At 40.3% G+C, this 24,198-nt stretch overlaps 10 protein-coding genes across 10 annotated transcripts; all 10 read right to left on the bottom strand.

The window, feature by feature from the left end:
* Positions 1 to 55: 55 nt before the first annotated feature.
* TM35_000192710 (uncharacterized protein) lies at positions 56 to 1,063 on the bottom strand (the record flags this gene model as incomplete). The annotated part of the gene is made up of 1 exon (XM_029026769.1): positions 56 to 1,063. One exon carries the CDS (start codon positions 1,061 to 1,063, stop codon positions 56 to 58), a length of 1,008 nt encoding a protein of 335 aa, XP_028882093.1.
* A 2,333-nt stretch (positions 1,064 to 3,396) lies between these two features.
* On the bottom strand, positions 3,397 to 4,248 carry TM35_000192700 (uncharacterized protein; the record flags this gene model as incomplete). The annotated part of the gene is made up of 1 exon (XM_029026768.1): positions 3,397 to 4,248. The coding sequence occupies one exon, from the start codon at positions 4,246 to 4,248 to the stop codon at positions 3,397 to 3,399; it is 852 nt and encodes a 283-aa protein (XP_028882092.1).
* A 545-nt stretch (positions 4,249 to 4,793) lies between these two features.
* TM35_000192690 (uncharacterized protein) lies at positions 4,794 to 6,317 on the bottom strand (the record flags this gene model as incomplete). The annotated part of the gene is made up of 1 exon (XM_029026767.1): positions 4,794 to 6,317. The coding sequence occupies one exon, from the start codon at positions 6,315 to 6,317 to the stop codon at positions 4,794 to 4,796; it is 1,524 nt and encodes a 507-aa protein (XP_028882091.1).
* Positions 6,318 to 7,022: 705 nt separating this feature from the next.
* On the bottom strand, positions 7,023 to 9,902 carry TM35_000192680 (putative alanyl-tRNA synthetase; the record flags this gene model as incomplete). The annotated part of the gene is made up of 1 exon (XM_029026766.1): positions 7,023 to 9,902. The coding sequence occupies one exon, from the start codon at positions 9,900 to 9,902 to the stop codon at positions 7,023 to 7,025; it is 2,880 nt and encodes a 959-aa protein (XP_028882090.1).
* Positions 9,903 to 10,194: 292 nt separating this feature from the next.
* On the bottom strand, positions 10,195 to 10,920 carry TM35_000192670 (putative dephospho-CoA kinase; the record flags this gene model as incomplete). Its single annotated transcript, XM_029026765.1, has 1 exon — positions 10,195 to 10,920. The coding sequence occupies one exon, from the start codon at positions 10,918 to 10,920 to the stop codon at positions 10,195 to 10,197; it is 726 nt and encodes a 241-aa protein (XP_028882089.1).
* A 287-nt stretch (positions 10,921 to 11,207) lies between these two features.
* On the bottom strand, positions 11,208 to 11,753 carry TM35_000192660 (putative 60S ribosomal protein L14; the record flags this gene model as incomplete). Its single annotated transcript, XM_029026764.1, has 1 exon — positions 11,208 to 11,753. The coding sequence occupies one exon, from the start codon at positions 11,751 to 11,753 to the stop codon at positions 11,208 to 11,210; it is 546 nt and encodes a 181-aa protein (XP_028882088.1).
* Positions 11,754 to 12,231: 478 nt separating this feature from the next.
* On the bottom strand, positions 12,232 to 13,950 carry TM35_000192650 (uncharacterized protein; the record flags this gene model as incomplete). The annotated part of the gene is made up of 1 exon (XM_029026763.1): positions 12,232 to 13,950. One exon carries the CDS (start codon positions 13,948 to 13,950, stop codon positions 12,232 to 12,234), a length of 1,719 nt encoding a protein of 572 aa, XP_028882087.1.
* Positions 13,951 to 14,318: 368 nt separating this feature from the next.
* Positions 14,319 to 15,392, bottom strand: TM35_000192640 (uncharacterized protein; the record flags this gene model as incomplete). The annotated part of the gene is made up of 1 exon (XM_029026762.1): positions 14,319 to 15,392. One exon carries the CDS (start codon positions 15,390 to 15,392, stop codon positions 14,319 to 14,321), a length of 1,074 nt encoding a protein of 357 aa, XP_028882086.1.
* A 290-nt stretch (positions 15,393 to 15,682) lies between these two features.
* TM35_000192630 (putative ATP-dependent DEAD/H RNA helicase) lies at positions 15,683 to 19,633 on the bottom strand (the record flags this gene model as incomplete). Its single annotated transcript, XM_029026761.1, has 1 exon — positions 15,683 to 19,633. One exon carries the CDS (start codon positions 19,631 to 19,633, stop codon positions 15,683 to 15,685), a length of 3,951 nt encoding a protein of 1,316 aa, XP_028882085.1.
* A 194-nt stretch (positions 19,634 to 19,827) lies between these two features.
* Positions 19,828 to 20,952, bottom strand: TM35_000192620 (serine/threonine protein phosphatase; the record flags this gene model as incomplete). The annotated part of the gene is made up of 1 exon (XM_029026760.1): positions 19,828 to 20,952. One exon carries the CDS (start codon positions 20,950 to 20,952, stop codon positions 19,828 to 19,830), a length of 1,125 nt encoding a protein of 374 aa, XP_028882084.1.
* Positions 20,953 to 24,198: the final 3,246 nt, after the last annotated feature.

Genomic DNA, 24,198 nt, shown 5'->3' with positions numbered 1-24,198 from the left:
CAGGGTTCCCCTGTTAGATTTCTTCAAGAGTGATGACAGGAGTTAAACCAGAGATTTATTCATCAATGTCACTGAGATACGCCTCCACTGCAAAGTCTTGGTCCTCATCCTGTAGTAGTTGACTCTGCATCACACGCTGAGGCGTCAATCCAGCACTCATCTCAAGTTCTTCTTTCGACAACAACTTAACCGTTCCCTCACCATCCTTTGGTTCCCCTTGGGACCGTTTCTGCTCTTCATCCAGCACCTCTGAACTACAAATTCGTTGGTCATGTTCACTATCATAAGCAGAGATATCCGGTTTCATTAGGAGTGCACTTGCATGAATATCCTTGATACCACCATCACCTCCGCTATTATAGTCATCATCATCAGTCATGCCAATACTCTCAGCCTCTACGGGATTGAGACGCATCCACGAACCCGTGGACGCTGCCATCATCCCCGCACCTGCCGCTGCTGCTGCTGCTCCCTTTGCCTTGGAGTGTCGGTAGAGGGGAAGAATACCGTCAACGGCGATATCAGATCCTAGTTTTATTGAGTTGCGTGTTTTTTCCTCAATCCGCTCCATGCGTGCTCGGTGTTTTCTTCGCAATTTATCCCGTTCCTCCTCTAATCGCCGCTCTTCTGGTCGTCGCGCATTATTTTGGTAAAGAAAGTGACGCTGCATCAATAACCGCATGGCGAGTCTTGTATCTCCCTCCATAAGTCGTCGTTCCGCCTCTTCTTCTCCTTCCTCTAGACTAATAGTACTCGCCGCAAAACCAGGAACAGTATCCGCAATCGTATTCGCTCTAGAAGTGGGAGTTGTTGTTGCTGTTGTTGTGCTGTTCTCTTTAAGAGCTGTCGCAGCACCTCCACGCGAGTTGTTGCTACCGCTGCTACTGCTGCCTCTGCGTGAGAGAGCGGAGGTTTTTGGAGAATTACTTTTTCTTGTTGTTGAGAGTGAACGTTTGGGGGCATAAATAGTCCTTGTTGTACAGAGAAGTCGTGTGCCAGACGTAATAGATGTGTTTCGCATGATCCCAACAGGTGGGATAACAGATCGCACCAACCAGCGCATTTGTATTTTTTTTTTTTCCTTTTTTTTCTTCCTTTATTTACTTTTTTCTTGTATAACCCTTTACCTAATCTCACGGTACCCAACCCCGACCCCTCAATTCAAAAACGTGAAGAAGAAATAATAATAATAACAAAGTAAGATAACACCCACAGCAATGAAGAAGGAGAATCATATTAATAAAAAGAATTTTCTTTTCTTTCATTATAACTAATATATATATATCATTAATAATAATAATAATAATAATAATAATAATAATAATAATAATAATAATAATAATAATAATGGAAAGGGTAGCATTAAAAATAGGAATGGAACTTCAAGCGCCGCGTATGCCATTCCACTCACATTTGCACATAGAAAATAAAATTTAGAAGCACATAATAATAGAAAGGGGAAAAATAATCATCCACAGAGACATATATAGATATACACATATATAATTATATTGCACATGTACGTACGCGTACCCAAATGACTATGTCTGTAACCAATATGCATGAATAGATATCAATGAGCGAAAGTAGCGGAGAGTTGGAATACAAAATGAAATGACTGGAAGAAGTACGCTTCTCATTCCAGTAAAAAATGAACCTTTTCTGATAATTAAATACATTCAACCGACTACAATCGCGCAGTAAAACAAAAAAAAAGCGGTGTGAGAAATGCCTTTTCCTCTTGATTCATCACGGCAAGAATAATAATAATAATAATAATAATAATAATAATAATAATAATAATAAAGAAATGGAAAAGTATGAGAGGAAAATGGATATCTACACTTCCAGCTTCCCTATACGTGCGCCATTCCCCCAACGATCCAGCAAGCAAACACACAGACACTGCAATATACATAAAAACAAACAAACAAACAAACAAACACACAAGCAAACAAACAAAGCCCACATTATCTATGGAATAAAATAAGCACAAACCACAGCCATATCCCCACACCACACCACAGAGTCACAACATGGGAAGGGACCCTCAAGGGGAGTGGCAGCTACAACAGCCGCAGCAAGTACAGGGGGAAAAAAAAAATAGACTCATCTCGCTATCAACGAAATTTCCACTCAAAACAGAACAAAAGAGCTGGGGCAGAAGCGTGAAAAAACAAATAAATATATATATTATTATCATGAGTGGTGAAAGAGTGGAAAAAATAAAAAAAAAAAAAATGCAATACGAAAACACCAACGTTGAGGCACTTGATTCCCAAAAAGCCTACTTCCCTAGAAGCTCCTCAAATCAAAAAAAAAAAATTTATTTTAAATAAACCCTTCACCATGCGATCATAAATGACCTTTTCCCCCACAGCCTTCTCTTTTACAGTGCAGAGTGATATTCTACGTGCCAAACACCCACATTGATACTGGAATAAAAAAAAAAATAGGTGAGAAAAAAGCCTGTAAAAAGATTAAAAAAAAAAAGATATCGCGTAAAGACCTTTGAAAAACACTTCTCGTCCATTTTCAACAACAATAGAGTGTACTATATTCAAAAAGGAATTGGACTATTCAGAACTGTAACCAATGGTAGGCTCTCGAACATATACATCTACACAGTTCTGAGCTACTCCAGATGTGTACAACTCCAAAACAATATTTGGCAGAAATATACTTCATAAATACAAAAATTTGCACCATACATATCTTCATAACTACCTTCACACAAACTTCAAACACATACTTTATATATATATATATACATATACATAAAGCAAGAGGGAAAAACACATTAAATAGAATAAATAAATATATTCAATCACATATAGATATACACATACATAGAGTAATAGGGAATTCTAAAAAGAAGACAAACAAAAGGGGGTGTGGCACTGAGAAATGAAAAATAGCACAAAAAAAAAAAAAAGCAGGATAAGAAATTAAGGAGTAGAAAAGAATGAAAGAAAAACCACAGAAGTGGTCGTGAGAGGCAATGCCGTACAAAACACAGCCTTAACAAAAAAAAAGAAAGGCATTTGGCAGAAAAAAAAAAAAAAACATCTACATACTATTCGCAGGACATACCCCTTAACAGCTGATACAATCACTGAAAGAAACAGCCTATAGGCACAGAAAGCAGAGGGCAGAAAATCAAACGCAAAAATAAAAAATAAAAATAACACAACTTTTTTTTTAATTTTTAAAAAAAATTTTAAAAGAAAGAAAGATATCGTTTGTTACCAGTACCAGTTCCTAGAATCAAATTTCCTTTGTGCGAACAAGGGTACTTGAGTCTCACTGGTCAGCACAAACCTCTCCTATTCTTTTATTATTAACAATCACCAAAAATCTCTTTATTTTATTGGGTCTTTGATTTCTTATTAAATATCAGAATTGACATACTGGCGATGTGAATTGATCAAAACCTGGACCCGCAGCTCGTGCTCGACGTGCTCCATTCCGCTGAAATGTCTGTGCAGCAGCAATGTCTATTACAGAATCCATACTGAAACTGCTGCTGCTCATCCCATGCGGGCCATAATCATTTCTCATGTTCTCTACCCATAAAGGAGAACTCGACACTGAGAAGAACTCAAGCACCGTTTGACCATCCGTGGTATTGCCTTTCAACGAAGTCATCACATTGTTGTTTTTGTTTGGATTCTTGAATTCGTTGTTGTTGTTGTTGTTGTTGTTGTTGTTGTTGTTATTGTTGCCCTTGCTCCTCTTGCTAATGCTTCGGTTAGAGAGGGATTCATTCATGGGGAAAAAAGAAGAAACGCTTGTAGGCTTGATTGCCTCCGTCGGACGGGAGGTTTCTGCAGGAAGCTGAAACTCTACATGTTTCACAATTCTCCGTGGTTCACGGATTTCCCCTTTGGCTGCTGTAAAGCAGGAATCAGAAACCCCACTAGAGGGACTTCTTCTACTTTGTGATGGCGATGCTAGTTGTGGAAACCGCAACTTACTCATCCGTGGACGAATTGGCGCAGGAACGAATACTCCACTTTCTGCCGCCAGCGTAACTGCAATTCCACTACTGCTATTACTACTACTATTACTACTGCTCTTATCTCTGTTGCCGTCACTATTACTATTAATGTTACTGTTCCCGCGGCAGAGTGGGTGTTCACTACTTATTGGCTTGCGTGATAACCACTGCCAGCTATTTTGTGTGCAGTCACTGAAGGAACCATGAACATTCCTACCACTGGCTACAGGGAGCACATAATTATCCATTCCCTGCAGAACTGGGTTTGAGAAGAGAAACAATAAGGTATATATATATATATATATATATATATATACGTTTTCTTTTATATATATTATATATATATTTATTTATTTATTTATATATACTCTATATTCTACACCTCCTCCAACTCAATATATGCCCTTCTTTCTTTTTTCACCCTTGAAAAAATGAGGAGGAATATACCTACGCTGATACCCTTGTGTTAGGGTCCTATATCAGAAAAAAAAAAAAAACTTTAGACAGAGAAACCAAAAAAAAAAACAAGAGAATCAAAGAATTATCCAGTGAAAGCATAGTTCGCCATTAAGCATAAAATCTGCCCATAAAAACACATATAGATATAAGATAAGGAATATAGTCAAAGAAAAAAAAAAAATTGAAAATGTCAGTTAGAGGAAACAAGACTAATTGAGATACAAGAATTCCGATAAAGTTGAAAGGAAAGAAAAGAAGGGGAGACATTAGATAGGTAGATAGACAGATAAACAGAGAGGTAACAAAAAAAAAAAAATATATATATATATATATATTACCTCCAGTTGGGTGGAGAAACACATAATGATTGAGACCGCCGAGTCACAGAAGTGTCGTTATGCAATGCTGGTGAAACTTCAGCTAACGACAGTATTAAAGTCTCTTTTGTACCACACAATCGCATATAATCTGTATCACGTATAGGTGTAATCTCCGTCTTTTTCTTCTTTTTGCCGCTCGATAAAGTTGACTTCTGCAGCGGCGATGAAAAGGCCAAAGAGATTGGACATTGAGACCCCTTACAGGGAGTCCTTATTGAAGCATCAACAAACTTAGCATTGGAATTTGTATTAACAGCAGCAGTAGCATTAAAAGAAGGAGAAGGAGAAGGAGGTATTGTGGTAGTGCCACTTTGATCTTCTCGTCTCTGTTTTTCCCGCCGACACTCTTCCTTCACTTTGAGGGATGTGCAGGGATCTTCAGATATGTCGCTTAGACCTTCCTGAAGTTGTTGAGCAACGGCACTGGCGTCCCCCAGAAGTCCATCGCAGTGCATGTCATGTATACATGCTGCCGTATCCCGTAGTTCTACAATACCATTTAAAAAAACAGTACGACATCCTTCTAAGAATACACGTACATTTTCTTCCAATTGTTGTATAGATTCTTGACGTTTTCTACGTTCTTCCATAAACCGAGATCTGTAATCAAGGGCACGTTTCCTCCTTTCATCACGTATAGTCTTACACCGATGTTCCGGCAGTTGTTGTTGTTGTTGTTGTTGTTGTTGGTGGTGGTGGTGGTATTCTTCTTCTTTTTTCCTTGTGAATACGTCCTCCATTGTTGCATTATTCTTGCCTTGTTCACGTCTTCTTATTGAAAAGAGCTTCTCACGTCTTTCTGCTGCCTTTGTTCTGCGCATTTCATGTTCTGCAAACGTCGCAACGAGTCTCTGCTTCTCCCGCAATTGTCGAGTCATACGGCGCACATTGTTCGCACGTAGTCGATACAGGTGTTTTGTCGTGGCGTCTTCGTCGGCTGCAAATTCACTACTATTAGTGTTATTATTATTATTACTACCATTATTATTTTTATTACTACCATTATTATTATTATTATTATTATTATTATTATTATTATTATTATTATTATTATTATTATTATTATTTACCACTGTGTGATGTGGGTGTTGTACATCTGCTCTTGTATTGTGTTGGACCTTTTCTTGACTAACGACCCGTTGTTTGTCTTGCATGTGGGTGACCATCCACCGCCGTTCCTGCACGGCGGCGAGGGCGAGAGAGTCTTTCCGCAGCGTGAAGAGTGACTGGCGCACAATCGCGAGGAAATCATCGTGGCATGCCCGCAGGAGTTCCAGACGGGCAACACTTTCCTCCTCTCTTAAGGCACTTTTAGACTCCGCAAGCCATTGATGACGAAGGACGAGTGCAAGAGGGCTTGGCTGCAGAGAGATATCATTCTCGTCCAGAGGTACACTTACGGTCTCTTCTTCCTTCTCTGGATCTGCTGCTTTGGTTGGTGAAGAGGGTGGAGTTTTCTTTGTCTCATCCGTTGACATTGCCGCTTGGACAACCTAGAAAGAATGTAAGGTGTGTCTATCACGCAGAAGAGTATACCTTATCTTAATAATACAATCGAACAACAGGAAATATATAAATAGAAAAAATAAAATAAATGTTTTGTACATAAAAGTAACAAGAAAAGTGACAATAGTATCGACTCTCAGAGTCCATTTTATTTTTTTTATTATTATTTCTTCTTTTCTTTTTTAGACCTTACTATCCTTCTTACGCAGTTCCTCTGCTTTCTTTTTTTTATTCCTCTGCAAACCCTAATATATATAATAATTATCATTATTATTAATCATACTTAATAATGGTTGCAAAATTGAAGAATCACCACCCCTTAAATCTTCCTCCTTCTTCTTATTCTTCGTAGTCGGGCCAAATAAACAAAAGATGATGACAAATTATAATAAATGGAAATGATGGTAAGAATCTCATCCTTTCCTTTCTTTTTTTTTTCTTTCTTTTTTTTTCCTTCCTTTCGTTTTTTTTTTTTTTTTTACCCTTGTCGATTGCAGTTGTGCCCCGTTCTATTTTGAATCAAAAGGTTCAAAATGCGTACTGTACCTCAAAGTAAATAGAAATGAACATAATTTCTCAATGTTCTTCTCTTTTTTCGTCTTCTTCCACTTGGCCCCTCACTTTTCACAAGAAAATATCTTCGTGTATAGCTATGTAGAGGATAAACATGGAGAGAATCACAGCATACTCTTCATCTTATCCACCGCTGCCACTGCCTTTTCAAATACCTTCTCAACATCTGCAAGAGCAAATCCTGATTGGGCAGAATGTGGTTTGCCGCCACCTTTGCCCACTGCCGCCTTTGCCCAGTCAACAGCACTCAACTTACGTGATGTAAACGCCGCTGGAAGATCCACCAACGCAATAGCTACGGCATCTCCAACACCAATTAGAAAGAGACCAACATCACCCTTTACGGCACTCTTAAAACCCTCAATGTACGCCTGCAAAGCCTCACGGTCGGCCCCATACTCTGTAAGGCGCTGCACAAGAAATGGATTGGTCGCTGCATCATATGACTCTCCTGCTGCACGTCCCGCTGCAGTGGCCTTTTCCTTCAGTTGTGCGGCCATAGCTTTGGCATTGGCGTGTGCTGTCTTAATACTGCCATCTATCTTCTCACGAAGTATATTTTTCAGCGTCAGCGGAATGGAGCTGTCGCCAACCTTCTTATTGAGTACTGAGAGCCTTTTCGCAACAGTTGCAACTCCCTCATTGGCTAATATTTCACTGTACTCCTGTTGCAGTAATTCTCCTTCCGCATGGGCTTTCTCTGCAGCTTCGCGCGTCACAACAACAAGACGACGTACACCTTTCATGAGTGCCTCTTCTGAGATAATAACAGCGAGTTCAGCCTCCTTCAAGTTTGATAAGTGTGTACCTCCACAGAACTCAATGGCAAAAGCACGCCACTCAGGATTTTCAGGGTTCGTAATGAGGTCTTCAATGGGTACACCAACAGAGATAACACTGACAGGATCTGGATACTTCTCACCAAACATTTGACGTAATCCTTCAATGCGTTTTGCACTCTCGAGTGGCACTTCTCTGCGATATACCACAAGATTCTCTTTAATCTTCTCATTAAGAAGATTTTCAATCTTGATAAGATCCTCTTGGCTAACTTTTCCATTATAACTAAAGTCAAAGCGTAGCATCTCATCTGTAACGAGTGAACCCTTCTGTTGTACTTCCATATAGTTTGTTGGTGTCTCTTCCTCAAGTACACGTCGCAAACACCAATTGAGGACATGTGTCGAAGTATGGTTTGCTGCAATAGGCAAACGTCGCTTGTAGTTTACCTGCAATTCCACTGCTGCTGTAAGAGGAATGGGAACAGGAGGAGATGATGTTTTCTCCATATTACCCACATGAACCACGTAACCACCAATATTATATACCTTTTTCACGTTAAATATAGCATCAGCGGCAGCAACTATACGACCTGTATCATAAATTTGACCACCAGACTCTGCATAGAAGTTTGTGGAATCCAATATAATACCAAAATCCTCTTCACCACCTTCACCAGGTAGTAACATGTCTACGAAGCAACCATTTTTCTTGTCAAAGATGGCCACCACTTCTGATGTACTATCTTCCCAGACATACTTTGTAGTGTCATTAGTTAAAGGAATATCTTTACTCTTAAGTTCTTCTACTTGGTGTACGTCTATAAATGTCTTTGCCGCAGCTACACGACCTGAACTCTGCTGACTTGCCTTCATTGTAGCGTGGAAATCATCCAAATTCACTCGCATATTTGCCTTCTCTGCCAACAAACATGTTAAGTCAACAGGAAAACCGTAACGATCATGTAGAATAAAGGCGTTTTCACCACTTATGGTATTATTAGTCGCCTCAGCAACGGCTTTATTAAAATGTTTAAGTCCTGTTTCCCATGTCTTGGCAAAGGAAGTCTCCTCATCCGCGAGTACTGTTTTAATACGCTGCACTGTACGAGGATCCTGCAAGTGTGTAAAGAAAGGTCCCAATGACGCCACAACTGCGTCCACAAGTTGGCTGAAGAAACCTACTTTAGCACCAAGAAATTGCACACCGTAGCGCACAGCACGACGAATAATACGGCGTAAGACAAAACCACGGCCTACAGAATCTGGCATGGCACCATCACCCAATGAAACAGTGAGACAACGAATATGATCAGCTACTACACGGTAAGCTATAGTAGCGTCAGAATTAGTATCATCACGGATTTCAGCATAAGACTTGGGGAACTCTGTAACTTTTTGAATAGCCTCAAACAGTGGTGTCCAGGCATCAGTATCATAGTTTGAGTGAACTCCTTGCATGATGGATGTTAACCGTTCAAGGCCCATACCAGTATCCACATGTGCTTTTGGTAATGGTACAAGTACACCACCTTCACGACGTTCAAACTGCATGAACACAAGGTTCCAAATTTCAATTACCATTGGATCGTCCTTATTTACTAGTGCAGCAGCATTACGTCCACCGATACGATCAAAGTGTACTTCTGAGCAAGGTCCACAGGGGCCAACCTCACCCATCTCCCAGAAGTTATCCTTTGCATTTCCAGGAATAACTTGTTCTGGTGGCACAAGTTCTAGCCATATTTGTTTCGCTTCCTCATCTGCAGGTATTCCATTTGCTGGATCCCCTTCAAAATATGTTACGTACAGACGATCCTTTGGAAGTTTGTAAACCTCTGTCAGTAGCTCCCATGCCCATTTGATCGCATCACGCTTGAAATAGTCGCCAAAGGACCATGAACCAAGCATCTCAAAAAAGGTATGATGGTATGTGTCTCGGCCAACATCTTCAAGATCATTGTGTTTACCTCCTGCTCGAATGCAAAGTTGTGAGTTTGCCGCACGGGCAAGGCGGCCATAGTCCGTATTGGGATCTGCTGTACCAAGGAAAAGGTTCTTGAACTGATTCATACCTGCATTAATGAACAGTAGAGTTGGATCATTGAGAGGAACCACAGGACTTGACGGAACGAAAGTGTGGTTACGCTGTTCAAAGAAGTTCAGGAACTCCTGTCGAACTCGATTAACGGGCCACTCAGTCATTCTCCTTAGTGATACCGTGCGCCGAAGCGTTATGAAAATAGAGAAGGCCTCGCCTGTAGGAAACCTTGAAAAAAAAAAAAAAAAATGAAATTAAAAAGAAGAATGGAAGAAAGAAAAACAGATGTAAAGAACATAATTAAAAAAAAAAAAAAAAAACACTTCAGTAGGATAAATTTGCCTTCATAGTGTCACTGTGATTATCATCATGGTAGATTCTGAAAACATCTTTTCTTTTCCCACCCTTTCGTTGGCACCACCATTACATTATCTTAACTTCAAAGTCATCAAGAAACTACAACCGCATCAATAAAAACGGAAACGCCACAACCGCACCACAGGCGACTCCACCAAGCAAAACAACAAGCATGACACAAGTCATCCTTCGACCTGATTGTCGGCGCATCCATTCTACAGAATCGTCTACAGACTTTTCTAGTTCACCAAGAGTACCGTCGTTGCGTATAACATAATCGGCTCGTCTGCACTTTTCTTCAATTGGCATTTGCGCTTGTATCCGTTGTACTGCTTGATTACGAGTGAATCCGTTACGCTTACCAAGACGAGCAATCTGCTCTTCTTCGTTACATGCTACGACCACTGCCTTATCTATAAACCACGTATATATATTAGTTTCGTATAGGAGTGGTACATCAATCACTACAAGAAGCGGTCTATCACCTCTCAGTCTATTGCACAAGCTCTTCCACCACAATAGCAAGATCTTTTTCATCATGAAAATAAATATTGGGATATTCATAATGCGTGATAGCTCCCGGCGGGCTTTTGCATCATGGAAGATAATGTTTCCCAAGGCGGGGCGGTCAATCTCTCCTGTTTCTCTATTAACGCACTCCGGCCATCGTTTTGCAATCTTCCGTGTGCACGGCATTGATGGACGTTGTAGGTCCCTCACCACAGAATCTGCATCAATAACTATTAGTTTATGTTTCTCCGTCAACTGCTTTGATACAGTTGACTTCCCACATGCGATCCCGCCTGTAAGGCCAATAAGGATCATTTTGGCATCCAAGAATAGTATTTCGGAGAACTAAATTGAATAGAAGTTCGTATGTATGGATGAAAGAAGAAGAAGAAAAGAAAAAAGACAGCAACGTTTTTCTGTTAGGGTGAGTATACAGAATTTAAAAGAAAAAAAAAAAAATACTGAGCAAATCCCCAGTAGAAGACAGCATATGCAAAAAAAAAGGCACAAAAAAGAAAAAATAATTGTGAAAAATGAAAAAAAACAAAAAGGAATACAAACTCATAATGTCAAAGAGAGAGAATATCACTCTGTGCTTCCGCTTATGCCTTAGCCGTCTTGGACGCCTTCGTCTTGCGGGCCGCACGAGCCTTCTCAATGCGCTTCTTAGCAGCAGGCTTGCTGTCAACCTTCTTGGCGTTCTTCAACAGCTTCTTGAGTGCCACCTTGTGCCATGAGACGGGAGCCTTCTTGTCGTTCTCGTCAAAGACCTTGCGAGTCCAGTAGGCGCGTGAGCGCTTGGCAACACGGAGTTGATAGCGTTCAAAGTCGGTGGATGTTGCCAGAGCCTTCTTCGCGGCGATGCGTGTGGCCGCCTTTGTGGCGGCGTACTTCTCGAGTGTCTTCTTCTCCGCGAGGGCGGCTGCGAGGGCCTTTGTGCTGCAGTTGCGCGACACGGCAACGGTGAACTTGAGTGGCTCAACGTTCTTGAGGTTCTGCACGTGGCGCCACATCTTCTCATCGCTGGGGTTCTCCACAAGCACGCGGTTGGCGTCAATGATGTCAACAATCACACCAACACGGTCCTGACGGGGACCACGCATAATACGCACGAGGCGGCCTGCACGAATGTAGTTTGCGTTCACCATTCTTTCTTGTTGTTGTTTAAAGGGAGGGCACCTCTCTTGACTAATGTTGGGAGAAAAGAGAAATAGATGAAGTAGAAAAAACAAATGCATTTTCATTTTGTTTTTTTTTTTTTTTTTATTATTATTATTATTATTACACCGTACAGAAGCATACAAATGCGTACATACAGTTGGAGAGAAAAACAGGAAAGGGGAGGAAATCACATATCTACACGTATACGGCCACATACCTGTAGAGAAGCCCAAAAAAAAAAGGTACTCAGAGGCACACAGAAGAACATAAGGACACATGGAGAAAGGAATACTCAAGGAGATCTTGATTTATACGTTTCTCAAAAGCTTTGTTTTTGTTTCGTTTTTTTCTCCCTCTCTCTTCCTTTCTCTTATTTTCTCGCTTCCTAAAACAAATAAAAACAAGAAGGAGTACGGCAGCAATATAGAAGCTTGTTGTTTTTGTTTTTTCTTTCACTTTTCTGGACTATACAACACTAGAAAGCTCTGAAAAAGTGATATACGCATCTTTCATAAGCAGACTTGACGAGTGTAGTGTATCATACAAAGAATATGTCTCATAAACATGGAAAGCTAATTGTATCCCCACTTCTGCAGGTGTTCGATCAAGGCGACAGAGCGACACCAGGGCAGCTCCTATAGGCGTCTCATCCCCATCACGTGGACGCACCTCCGTGAGGTTTAGACGTATAAATTGATTGCAACTAGCTCCAGGCCACTTTCGCAACACGAGCTGATCATCCCATCTCAGGCTTCCACTTGTACTTTGATAACTGGGTTTTGTTTCACCTACTACCACTTGCCAGCCCAGTTGATCTAGCAGTGTTATACTAACCTGAAAAGAAGGAGAAACGCCTGTAGAAACCTCATACACCATTGGTAATCCGCGAATGGTACCAAGGTGAATAACACACTGGCATGTCTTTTGTAAAATATTCAGAATAGGTCCGTCAGATAAATAATTATGTCTTCCCGTATTCTGCAACATCCATGTATTATTGCTTGCCTGAGAAAGGGAAAGGCTTTCCAGGGTAGAATCCATCCATGGGGCTGCTTTCATCGCGTTTAATGCGCTAACAATAGGAACTCCATCTGCACGTACTAGCACATTTTCTCCCTTGTCCTTATCAAGAGCAACAATAAAACCTTCAGTTCCTAATTCTGAAGCCCGACCATTTGAAACGAATCGGAAAATAGGTAAAAGTGAAACCACCAGTGGGAACTCTTGTGTAAGGGAAAATTGTCTATTTGTGACACATGCCGTATTTAACCAGTAGTGATAAGGTGTATCTACAGCCTTCGGTTGTGGAGGAGAATGGTGAACATCAATAAGGATGGGAGCGGAGGGAGGTTGTGTTCCGTTAACAACTAATTGTACCTTTAATTTCTTTAAACATGCTCGTTCCGTGACATTCCAAGTTGCGCTAAAATATACTCGCTGTTGAGGCATTACCGTAATGACCTGTGCCGGTTCCACTGTTATGTAATTGCGTGCATCCAGCAGAGGTGTTAACTGCATTGCAAGTGCGCTGTTTTCTGTCACATTCATTGCACAAATAACATTGGAAACAACATAATCTCCTTCACCGGTAAGGAGAAATGAAGGGAAATAGAAATCTACTGTTGAAACACGAACAGACCCAAAGTTATACTCCAATGGAGCGAAACTGTCATCTGGACGTCCATCCCAGATACTGCTACGTATTTCTACTTCCAAAAGTGCATATACTGTCTTAGAATCGATAGTAGTCTGAGTAGGAAAAAGATGCACACAGTATTTGGCATATTGACGCTTTTCTGAAATTGCAGCAGCAATATTAAGCATTCCTACCCCGTACGTTACACGTCCGTCTTCACCTCCTACGACCTCCAATACAAGCAATGATCCTTCATTATTTGGGAGTTCAATACCTGTAGCATCATCATTCCAACTAACACCTGTCCAGCCACCGTTGCTAGAAACTGGTTTAGGGGTTGTAGCCCCTAAGTGATCCGCCTCGTTCATCACGCGGACAGCAATAGGTCGATTAGATCCCCACTGTTTTCTTACACGTGTAAGCCACTGTTCAGTTTCCTCTGCAGTATCAATAAAAACAAGACGAGTAATAAATAGTTTGTGTGTTTCATCATCATGGTTCACGGGGCGAACCCAAAATGACATACTCATATCTGTCGTTGCACTCATCTTCCTCGATATTTTTTTCCTTTTTTCTTTTATTATTTTTCTTTCTGGCTCCTCCTACTGGTGCCGCTGCCGCCCTCTGAAAGAGCAAAGAAAAATCCAATAGAGTGAGGTGAGGTGAAAACAGGACTCCTGGTTGCTTTGAGCCGCTGATGGCGAAAACGCCTTTTCCACCAACGCAATATATCCAATAAAGAGAAAGAACACGAAAAAAAAAGGGATAAAAATGAGAAAGTGAGTGAGTGAGTGAGTGAATGAATGAATAAGAGGATCAAAAAGAACCGGAGAAACAATAAAAATAAAGATAAAAATTTAGGAGGCAATATAAATAAATATATAAATATTGAAATTTGTAGTCAAATGGGAGGAAATTAATTGATATTTTCATAGTTGGGTGGAAGGTCTGTAACCAAACATGATTTACTTACCTGAAACACGGGAAGGATTGTCTTGAGCATTGCAACATCTTCTGCTGAGCACGGTCTATTGGTAATAAGAGTCGTATTTACCCAATAGTGATATGCCATATTAGAGGAAGACGCTCCAGGTGATTGTCCAAACATCTCAAATGTTATGGGCTGAACACTCTCTCCTTCTGCAAAAATCATGACATGCAACTCGATTGGTACACCTTCTTTCGTTTTAGAGGCAAACTTCTTGAATACATCCCAAGTGATGACAAAGTATGCCTTTTTACCTGCCTCCACACTTACTTTGCCTGGTGGATGCATATGAATGCAGTCGTTGCTGCCTGTCAAAGCCAGTTGTATTGTGATGCTGTCAGTTGTAATGTTTTTCATGCAAATGACATTAGATACAACAAAAGAACCACTCCCAGTGAGAAAACAAGAAGGGAAGAAGAGTTTTGTGGTAGATATTTCAACAACTCCACAATTAATAGAAGTAGGTATACCACACGATATGGGAGTTATCTCACGACAGTTTTTACTGGAAATAACTTCCACTTTAAGGACAGCATGAACCGTTTCATCGTCCACAACACATGACTCTGGCACCAAAGAAAGACAATATGACTGCAGTTCTTCTTCTTCTAGAAAGGCTGCCCGGATATCAAGAACCCCGATAGCCAAAACTTTCCCTGTTATTGTTATGATATCAAGAGCTAAAAGTGTAGATGGTTCTTCTCTCACTGTAAAAGCAAATCCCTCTCCTAGCAAATCATTACTAGTTTCTATCTCGCGGCTAAGCTGATCGATAGTATCTGCAGAATCCCAATTCATACCCCACCAACCCACCTTATCAGAATGATACCCAAAGAGAAGAGGAATAGTAGATCCAATTACACCATCACCTGACTTCACTCGTATAGCAATAGGATCTTTGGTACACCACTGCTCTTGAACCCTTGTCAACCAGAAAGATACATCCTCTGCTGACTCAATCATCGTTAACCGCCTTACGCGGAGAGTTTTCTGAGAACACATATCAAAGAACACTTCGGTAAAACTGAAAAAAGTCAGAAATATATATATATATATATATATATATATATATATTACTATTGTTATTATTATTGTTATATATGATATTATGACACTTAAAAAAAGAGAATCAGGGGGAAAAAAAAAAACTTCAGCGCTCATTCATGTTGTGTAGAAGGAAGCTAAAATGGAAGAAACATAAAACAGAAGAGTGGATAATCAAAATTTTCGCTTGAAAACTGGATTCCATTGTGAAACAAAGAGAAAATTTCTTTTTTTTTTTTCTAGTACTACTAGTAATTATCATCATCTAATACCAATTCACCTGCTTGTGCAACAATAACGTCATCATCATCATCTTCTTCCTCTTCCTCTTCCTCTTCTTCCTTCTCGGGATTCTCTTCTACAGTCTGCTCTATGTTAACGTCATTCTGACGAAGCTCTTCACCCTTTTGAAACGCCTGGAGTAGACGCCCGCCATTATAACGGTTAAACAATGCCAACTCCCCAAGTTCAGCAGTTACCCGTTTAATTTCTTCGTCAGTTAACTGAAAGTCCTCCAGGTCCCCTAAAATCATTTCAGGTACTTCTTCTTCATTTGCAGAATCATCACTCAAATAGAAATTTTCATGATTTTTCATCATCTCCAAATCTGGTTGTTCTGAAATTTCAGAAGTGTATGTAATACGCTCATGGTTTTTATCATCATCAGCAGCAGCTACACTTGCTTCAATAGGATACCCTATAGTGTAAGCAAGAGCCCTTGTGAGTTCCTCTGGAAATAGATCTGCACGCACCTCATTAACAGATAAAGCCAGATAATAATCCATACAATCACGTACATCACGCACAGCCAAAGCCACAGGGAAAGATGTTAAGTACACTTTTTTACCACTATCAAAAAAAAGCGCCGCCATGTCTTCAATACGTTCGTTCGCTTCTAACGAAAACGGAAATGCAGGGCCCATTTTGCTTTCTTCGTCTCTGAGAAATTCTGCAGGAATTTCTGCCATTGGACCAAGTGTAAGTTCACGAAGGCACAAGGCAGTCTCAATTGGAGTCACTGCGGTGGTATCAAATAGTGTTAATTCTGCCTCGAGTTGCATGCGCTCATGATAAAAAACAAACGCTCTATCTTTAAAATCGTCCTTATTTTGCATCATTAAAGCAGAACCCATAGAAAGCTTTGCTAATTTGTTATCCCAACAAAGAAATTCTGCTCTCTTTTTATTACGTGTAGATCGATACTCTATTGATGCAATATGAGGATAAAAAGACCAAAGAGCAGCTAGACGAATTAATCCAAAGTTGTTTGAGTGTCGAGAAGCCATTCGTATCGGATCCTTAACTCTTCGCAGAAAAGAAGAATCCATTACAAGACGTAAAAGTTGTTTTCGAATGCGATCCATCGAGCGCAAAATGGTTTGATCTGCAAAATGTTGCATAGCATAATCTGGACTACATCCGGATTTTTTCCATTCATCAAAGAGTTTTACAACACAAAGATGATCAGACAAAAGACCATTATCAAAATTTTGAATTGTTTGCCGTAAACCTGTTTTCTGATGTGGTAATGGTCTAATAAAAGGTGATTTTCCAGATAGATATCCTGCTATTGTTGCTACTGGTTCTAAAACTCCCAAACAAACTGCTGCAAGTAACATTTTACCCAACAAAGGGTGAATTGGAAGTCTTGAAAGTGCTCTACCTAGACTTGTTAAACGTTCATTTTCAAATGTAAAAGCACTTATATCTTTTAAAAATCTTACGGCATGTTCTGTTGAATCTTCTGGTGGAGCATCTAGAGCACGACTCAAAACTTTTGCACATTCTTCGTCTGGCTTTAAGGCTTTTATTTGTAAACATACTTCCTCTAAAGGTGTTCTAACTATTTCAGGAAGTAGAAAATCTGGTAAAGATTCGTATGCTGAACGTGGAAGAAGATGAATACATAAACCAGCTCTACATCGACCAGCTCTACCACGACGTTGAAGTCCATTAGCCTTACTAATATATGTCGCCTTTAAAGCTGAAGTATTTCCTATGGGATCATAAGATGTACCTTTTGTTAAACAACTATCAATAACATAAACAATATCATCAATAGTTACACTCGCTTCTGCTATATTTGTTGAAAGTACCACTTTGCGATAACGCTTAGGAGGACGATTAAAAACTCGTTGTTGTTCTGCCGCAGTTAAACTTGAGTGAAGCTGTAATACAGACAATTCTTTCGCAATAGGTGATCTCTGAATCATAGTTGTTATTCGAGCTATAGATGCCCATCCGGGAAGAAAAACTAATACACTTTCTGATAAATCACGGGAACGTCCATGAATATACGCAATTAATTTAAATATAAGTTCATAAGGTACTAAAGCTTCTGGATCACGATTTACTTCATCAAAAGCTGTATCTTTAATTTTTTCAAATATATTCTGCTTATTCTGATTATCTGTAGTATTTGTTTCATTTTTTTCTTTAGAACTGCTAGTTAACATTGACATAGCAGGAACAGCGGAATATGGCATATTCACCCATTTTAAAGCATCTTCTAAAAAATGTACTTCTACCGGAAATAAGGTTCCAGGAATACTAATAACTGGAGGTGTTTTCTGAGTATTAGTATAGGAAAAATAAGATGTCACTTTTTCAATCTGTACAGTTGCAGACATTACAACTACTTTAACATTATGTTTACCTCCTTGTTTTCTTCTCTGTTGATCTAATAGTCTGTCACGTAGCAATAGTAAGCAAAAATCTGTTTCCACATCTCTTTCATGAACTTCATCAACAATAATACACGAAACCCCATTTAATTCTGGGTCAGCATGTAGACGACGTAGCAAAATACCAGTTGTCATATAAACAATTTTACTTTTTGAACTTGTTATATTATCAAAGCGAATAATATAACCACAGCTATTACCACATAATTCACCACGCTCTTCCGCAACACGTTGTGCAACGGAAAGTGCACTAATTCTTCGAGGTTGTGTACATATTATCTCTTGATCTTTAGGAAATATGTTTGCATCATACAATATTTGAGGTATTTGTGTAGTCTTACCACATCCGGTATCACCACTTACAATAACAACATCATTTTCCTTCACAGCTGCAATGATTTCATCTTTTCTTTTATATGAAGGTAATGAATGTCGAAATGCTTGTAATTCCTGAAATCTGTTAAGAGGGATAGTTCCTTCTGGAATTTTACTTAGCCCAGGTTGTATAGCTAATATTTCACGATTTCGTAATCCTTTGCAGGCAGTTGCCTTTAAATTCCTGTACATTTTTTTTAGTAAAGGTTCCACCAGGAATCTGATTTCCTTTACTTTTGATAGAACATAATCATCAGGAAGTCTCTGAGCCCCTTGATATCCATCAATAGTTTTCATCCTAATTCCACCATGAGCTGCTATTTCTTGCTGTTTTTCTTGTTCAGTAATACTTCCAATTTTCCTTAATGTCAATACACGATCGGATCCACTCCCAGAAGAACGATGATAGAGATTAAAATTTATCGCAGCTTGATGCACCAAAAGACGATCGGCAGCACTCAAAGTTGAAGGAAATGTCATTTCATTAGTATTTGGGTCATCTACAAAAGCTTTTATCATAGCATAGACGGTTTTCTTTGTCCAAGCAATTTCTCCATTATTATTATTATTATTATTAGTATTATTAGTATTAGTAGCAGTATACTCTGTCGCATTTGTATATGGTATAGAGCATGGATCGTGAAATTGTTGATATGATACTCTTTCATTATTATTTATACGTCGTGCCATACTTGATGAGTAATTACTCCTATTACCATTATTATTATTATTATTATTATTATTATTATTATTATTATTATTATTATTATTATTATTATTATTATTACGATTATTATTATTATTATTATTATTATTATTATTATTATTATTATTACGATTATTACGATTATTATTATTATTATTATTATTATTATTATTATTATTTCTAGATCCATGAGTTTGTCGATTATTAGGAGCAGATACCTGAAAATTCTGTTGATACGTACCTTGAAAAGGCATTTGATTAGCCGTGGGCATCATAAAAACAGGTTGATTAAAACCATTCGAGACCGCAAGAAACGGAGGCATCATCTGATGTTGTGAACCATAGAAATTAGCCCCATCAGAAGACGGAGCAGGAAAAGCACCTCTGGATTCCTCTGGTCTTCCTCTCCTAGGGCGTGATGTTCTAGAAGGCATATCAATTAGGCAGACCTCACAATTTAATAAATACTATTTGAAAGATAAAAACAAAAACAAAAGAGAGACCACAAGTAATGATAGAAACAGAAAACAGATATGTAAGAAAAAAAAAAAAAGAAAAAAATGTTTAAAAGGGAAAAGAAGATTAATCAAGTTAGGGATAAAAAAAAAAAAAAACGGAAAATTACAAATCACAAATCACCAAGTGTTTCTTCCTGGTCCCGCGTATTTTGTCGATGACGAAATTCCTCCACAGCATGTTGCAATTCTTCCAGGACCAAAGAGTCATCAAGAGCCTCATCAAGTGTTTGACTCCTTCTAGTATCAGAAGCAATTATCTCACGAATCTCGACGCTTTTTTTGGCACCAGAACCTATTTTATGTGTCTTGACCAGTATTTCAAGAGCAGCAAGATTACCATACATCCACTTGCTTAATCCAACATCAACAGCAATTACGCTATCATCACAATAGGTTTCAACATGTCCCGACCTCTGTGGTGTGTGACCCACTACAATCCTTTCCGCACCAATAGCCAGAAGCATTTTTTGAATATTCGTACAATGACCGTTCATAGCATCCATTATCATTTGTCGCGTCCATAGGGGTCCAGAACTTCCCAGAAGGGGATGTCTATAGTCTTTATCTTGCACTGCTTGTTTCGTTACCTTATTTATTGCTTCAACTCCCATTGAAGCAACTTGTTCATTAAGACCGGCATGAACAAAAACAGTACTATCTTCTAGATGAAGAACAGTAAAATTCTCCAAGATAAAACTTCCAAATTCACCATTTTTTTCAAACGCGCGTTTGCGCAGAGTCTTTGTTAGAAATCCACCCATAGATTCTGGTTCAACGTAATAAAACTGTCCTTGAAGATTAAGTAATTCGTGATTACCCAATAGCAGGACCAAATTATCGCTCGTATGGTTTTTTTTAACTTGATCAAAAAGTGAAAAGACCATTTCAAGAACACCTAAATCATTAGCTCCTCTGTCTATTAGATCACCCATTTGTACCAAGGTTGTACGAAGTTTTGTGCGATGGGTTCTGTGTAATTCGATTTCTTTATTTTCCCATTTTGGTTTCCACACCACATCGTTAGTATCATTGTTGGGAAAGGCTATAACATCTGCCATAGATAAAATTTTAAGGAAATGATCTAAATCACCGTGAACGTCTCCAACAGCAATAATGCGGTGAATCTCAATTGGTATTGTGTCATGAGTTTCAAGGTTTGATCGACTCTCACCCTCGCAGAAGTAAGGAATATATACTAAAAGAATAATCACAAAAAACGGTGTCACCAATCTCATCCGCAAATAAAAGAAAAAAATCAAAAGAAAAGCAAATCACGACGTAGAGGCCCTAAATTTTCAAGAAAGGTATAAGAATATATATGTATACGCGGAAAGAGATAAACTGTAAGAAAAAAAAAAAAAAGAAGAAAAAGAAAAACTACAAGTGATCGTAAGGAGAAAAAACAGAAACGGCAGACTTATAATATATAAAAAAAAAAATATAGCAAGATTGTGAAAATACAACTCAGAGAAAAACAAAAAAAAAACACTTAAAAAAAAAAAACGACCTCGCTTTAACCCCTCGCGCCTCTCCCAGAAAAAAAAAAAAAACATAAAACCAAACACAATAGAACCAGAAACGACCACAACAACAGAAGACCCGTTTCACCAACACCAGATGCCACGAAAAAAAAAAAAAAAAAACGACGGCCCAAACAGCCGAGGAACCTTCCAAAGGTTTCCCCATCATAAAAAAAAATTTTTTTTTTTTCGCCAGACCGCGCCCCCAGGGACAAAGGAAAGCGAAGCCCCTCCGAAAACCCGCCGACCCGAGAAAAGACAAAACGGAAAAAAAAAGAAACCCCGACCGTCTTTTTTTTTCCCTTCTCTTTTTGCGCGCCGACACCCGGGAGCGCAGAAGTTTGGAAAAGAACGATGCGACCCCATCGTCCGGAAGAAGCCGTTCTGGGAACCTGCCGGCCCCCCGAAAAGCGCAACAACCGGGCCCACGGCGGATCACCCGAACGACCGCCTCCCACCGATTGGAAATAGCATGGGCATCAACCACCCCACCCCACCGTCCGGCCGGCCATGGGTAGCAACGCGAACTTTCAGTTTTAAAGAAGTGCTGATTTGTTTGCTTGTTTTTGTGATGATTTGACGGGATTACTTTTTTTTTTTTTTATGCGCTCGCCCCAAAGATTGCAGATGATTAAAACGAATTCGCCTTCGCCACGGGCCCCACCCCCCGCGAGAGAGTGAGCCCAGAGTTTTTTTTTATTGCCCAACCCAATTGAAAAGGCAGAAGGGCCCGGGATCCACAGATTGAAAACAGAAGCGAGGAAGACGCAAATACCTTCACCCTATTTTCCGCGAAAGGCGCCCCTTGAATATGGCATGGGGTGACCTTTCCCTCCCTTCCACAACCTTCCGGCCTTTCGCCTGGCGTTCGTTATTGCGGAGACCCCCGCTTCGGTTTTCACAACGCACGCATAGACCATTTACCCTCTTTAAGGGTGGAAAGTTTAGCAAACCAATGGGTGCGCAGGGAGGGTTTGTTCAACACCCCACCCCCGCCCCACCCGAATCCAAACTCCAGCGGGCTCGGCGGGGTAAAAAGCAGAGGCCGTTCCTGCGAACCGGGGCGCCGACCAAGTTTGAGGTATTCTTCCAGTCTTTCCTACGTTTTCGCTGCAGTAAAGTGAAAATACAGAATCATAAGACCTCAAATAGCATTTAACACACGCGCAAGAGTTCATTAATGAGAGAGTTGAGCAACTTCAAGAGGAATACGCACGGACAAACCACCGCGACTCACATACACAATGCCCAAAAGAGGCCCAAGAACCACACAACCACAAACGAAGCGCCCCACATCACCAATGCTCGCATATAAAGAGAATGAAGCGAACAACGTCGAAACTGATAGAGCAACTTACGTTGCAAAATGGCCGGTTGGTGGTTAACATGGCGCCCTCGCCGTCTCCACCCCCTCCGGGGTGTGGCCCCAGGCCCTTCGGGAGATCAGAAAAACCCCGCAGAATTTGAAGAAGCGTTCGGGAGAGGGCATTCTAATATTTAAGGGGGCTATGGGATACACGTTTTCCATCGCATCAGGGAAGGTTTTAGCTGCACAACTGTTTGTTTGTTTTCCGATGCCGGTAACAGCGAGGCGGAATTACTATAAAAGAGGGATTGGCTTTGTATTCCCAGCTTCTCCAATTTCTGAGGGGGACATTGGCCGCCATCTAGGCATACCAAGTTGGGGAGAGTGCGGCTATTTTGAAGAACTGCACATCACAGAATCGTGAAAGGATAATCCTGCTGCACACATCCAGTAATTGCACGAGGTGATCTGCCAACCCTCAAAAGGATAACGACTGCTTTCCTCTATAAGTTCCAAGCCGCAAGGCGAAGAAACAACGGCACCTGAAAGAGCAAGATTCGCCGTTCCAAACGCAGGCGAGTCATGTAACAGAGTCGAATGGTCCGCGCAAAACAACAACAAATGTCCATTTCACTCCCTAAAACATTTTTCACCATACAAACAATAATTTTTTAAACGGCGATACCTTTGCGGCCGGCAAATCGCCGGCGAGGCGGGAAGGAGTTCCACGAACAATAAAACTACAAACATCAGCGCCCACCCCACCTTCAAGGAAATGGGCTTTAAAGGAAACACTAAATGCGGTAAAAAACGAAAGGGAAAATCAAAACCGCAAAAATTACAAATTCCCACGGGGCGTCGCGGTGCGAGGGGGATGGCCCTTTCACAAACGGGGGCCCTAACGGGCGGGGTGGGGATAATTCCCGACCATAAGCTCCAATACATATATTTTAGCGCCACTACTGGGGGGAAGGGAAAATAGCAAAGCAAGCGCGAACGAACTCGAAGAAGAAAGAAAGAAGCCCCACACCCAAATCTCCTTGCGGTTTCAGAGGAATGCAAAATCCAAAAGCTCGGTAAAAAAGAATAATTCCACTTTCATTTGAGGGTTTTCGCTTTTGAAAGCGTGACGCCCCACGGATCGCCCCGTGAGTGCGCCGACCACCTTTCTTTTGGACGGAGTGTTGGTTTCGACACCAATACACGCGCCGAGCCCCACCAAAAAAAAAAAAAACGAAGGTCACAAACCACACCAAACACGAGCCCACGATACTGAGAAAGGAACTCGAAACCTTAACGAGGAAACTCAAAAAAAAAAAAAAAAAAAGGTTTCGTTCGCTGCCGCGATTGTTCCGATATTCGCGGCCCTCTTGGTCGCGTTGCTTGGGTGGGAGGGAAAAAAAAACGAAATTTCTTTTCCACGGCAAGACCGTTTAATTTGCCGCTTGGCATGTTCCACTATAGGTTCCCAAAATTATTTCTCAAAGGGGGGCTTATTGTATTCCACTCGAAAGGGGCAGGGCGCAAACGGCAAAAGAGTTCACAAAGTAAATGGGAAAAAAAAAGTCCACGAGTCTAGAAAAAATAAGTTCCACAAAACACTCCTTCACCCCACCGAAGGTGGGGTGGGTTATTCGCGCGCGTTACACGTATAA

Source organism: Trypanosoma theileri (assembly GCF_002087225.1).
Source record: "Trypanosoma theileri isolate Edinburgh chromosome Unknown TM35_Tth_19_V1, whole genome shotgun sequence".
Taxonomy (NCBI): domain Eukaryota; phylum Euglenozoa; class Kinetoplastea; order Trypanosomatida; family Trypanosomatidae; genus Trypanosoma; species Trypanosoma theileri.
The sequence above is the reverse complement of the archived record's forward strand: the minus strand, read 5'-3'. Positions and strand labels throughout refer to the sequence as shown.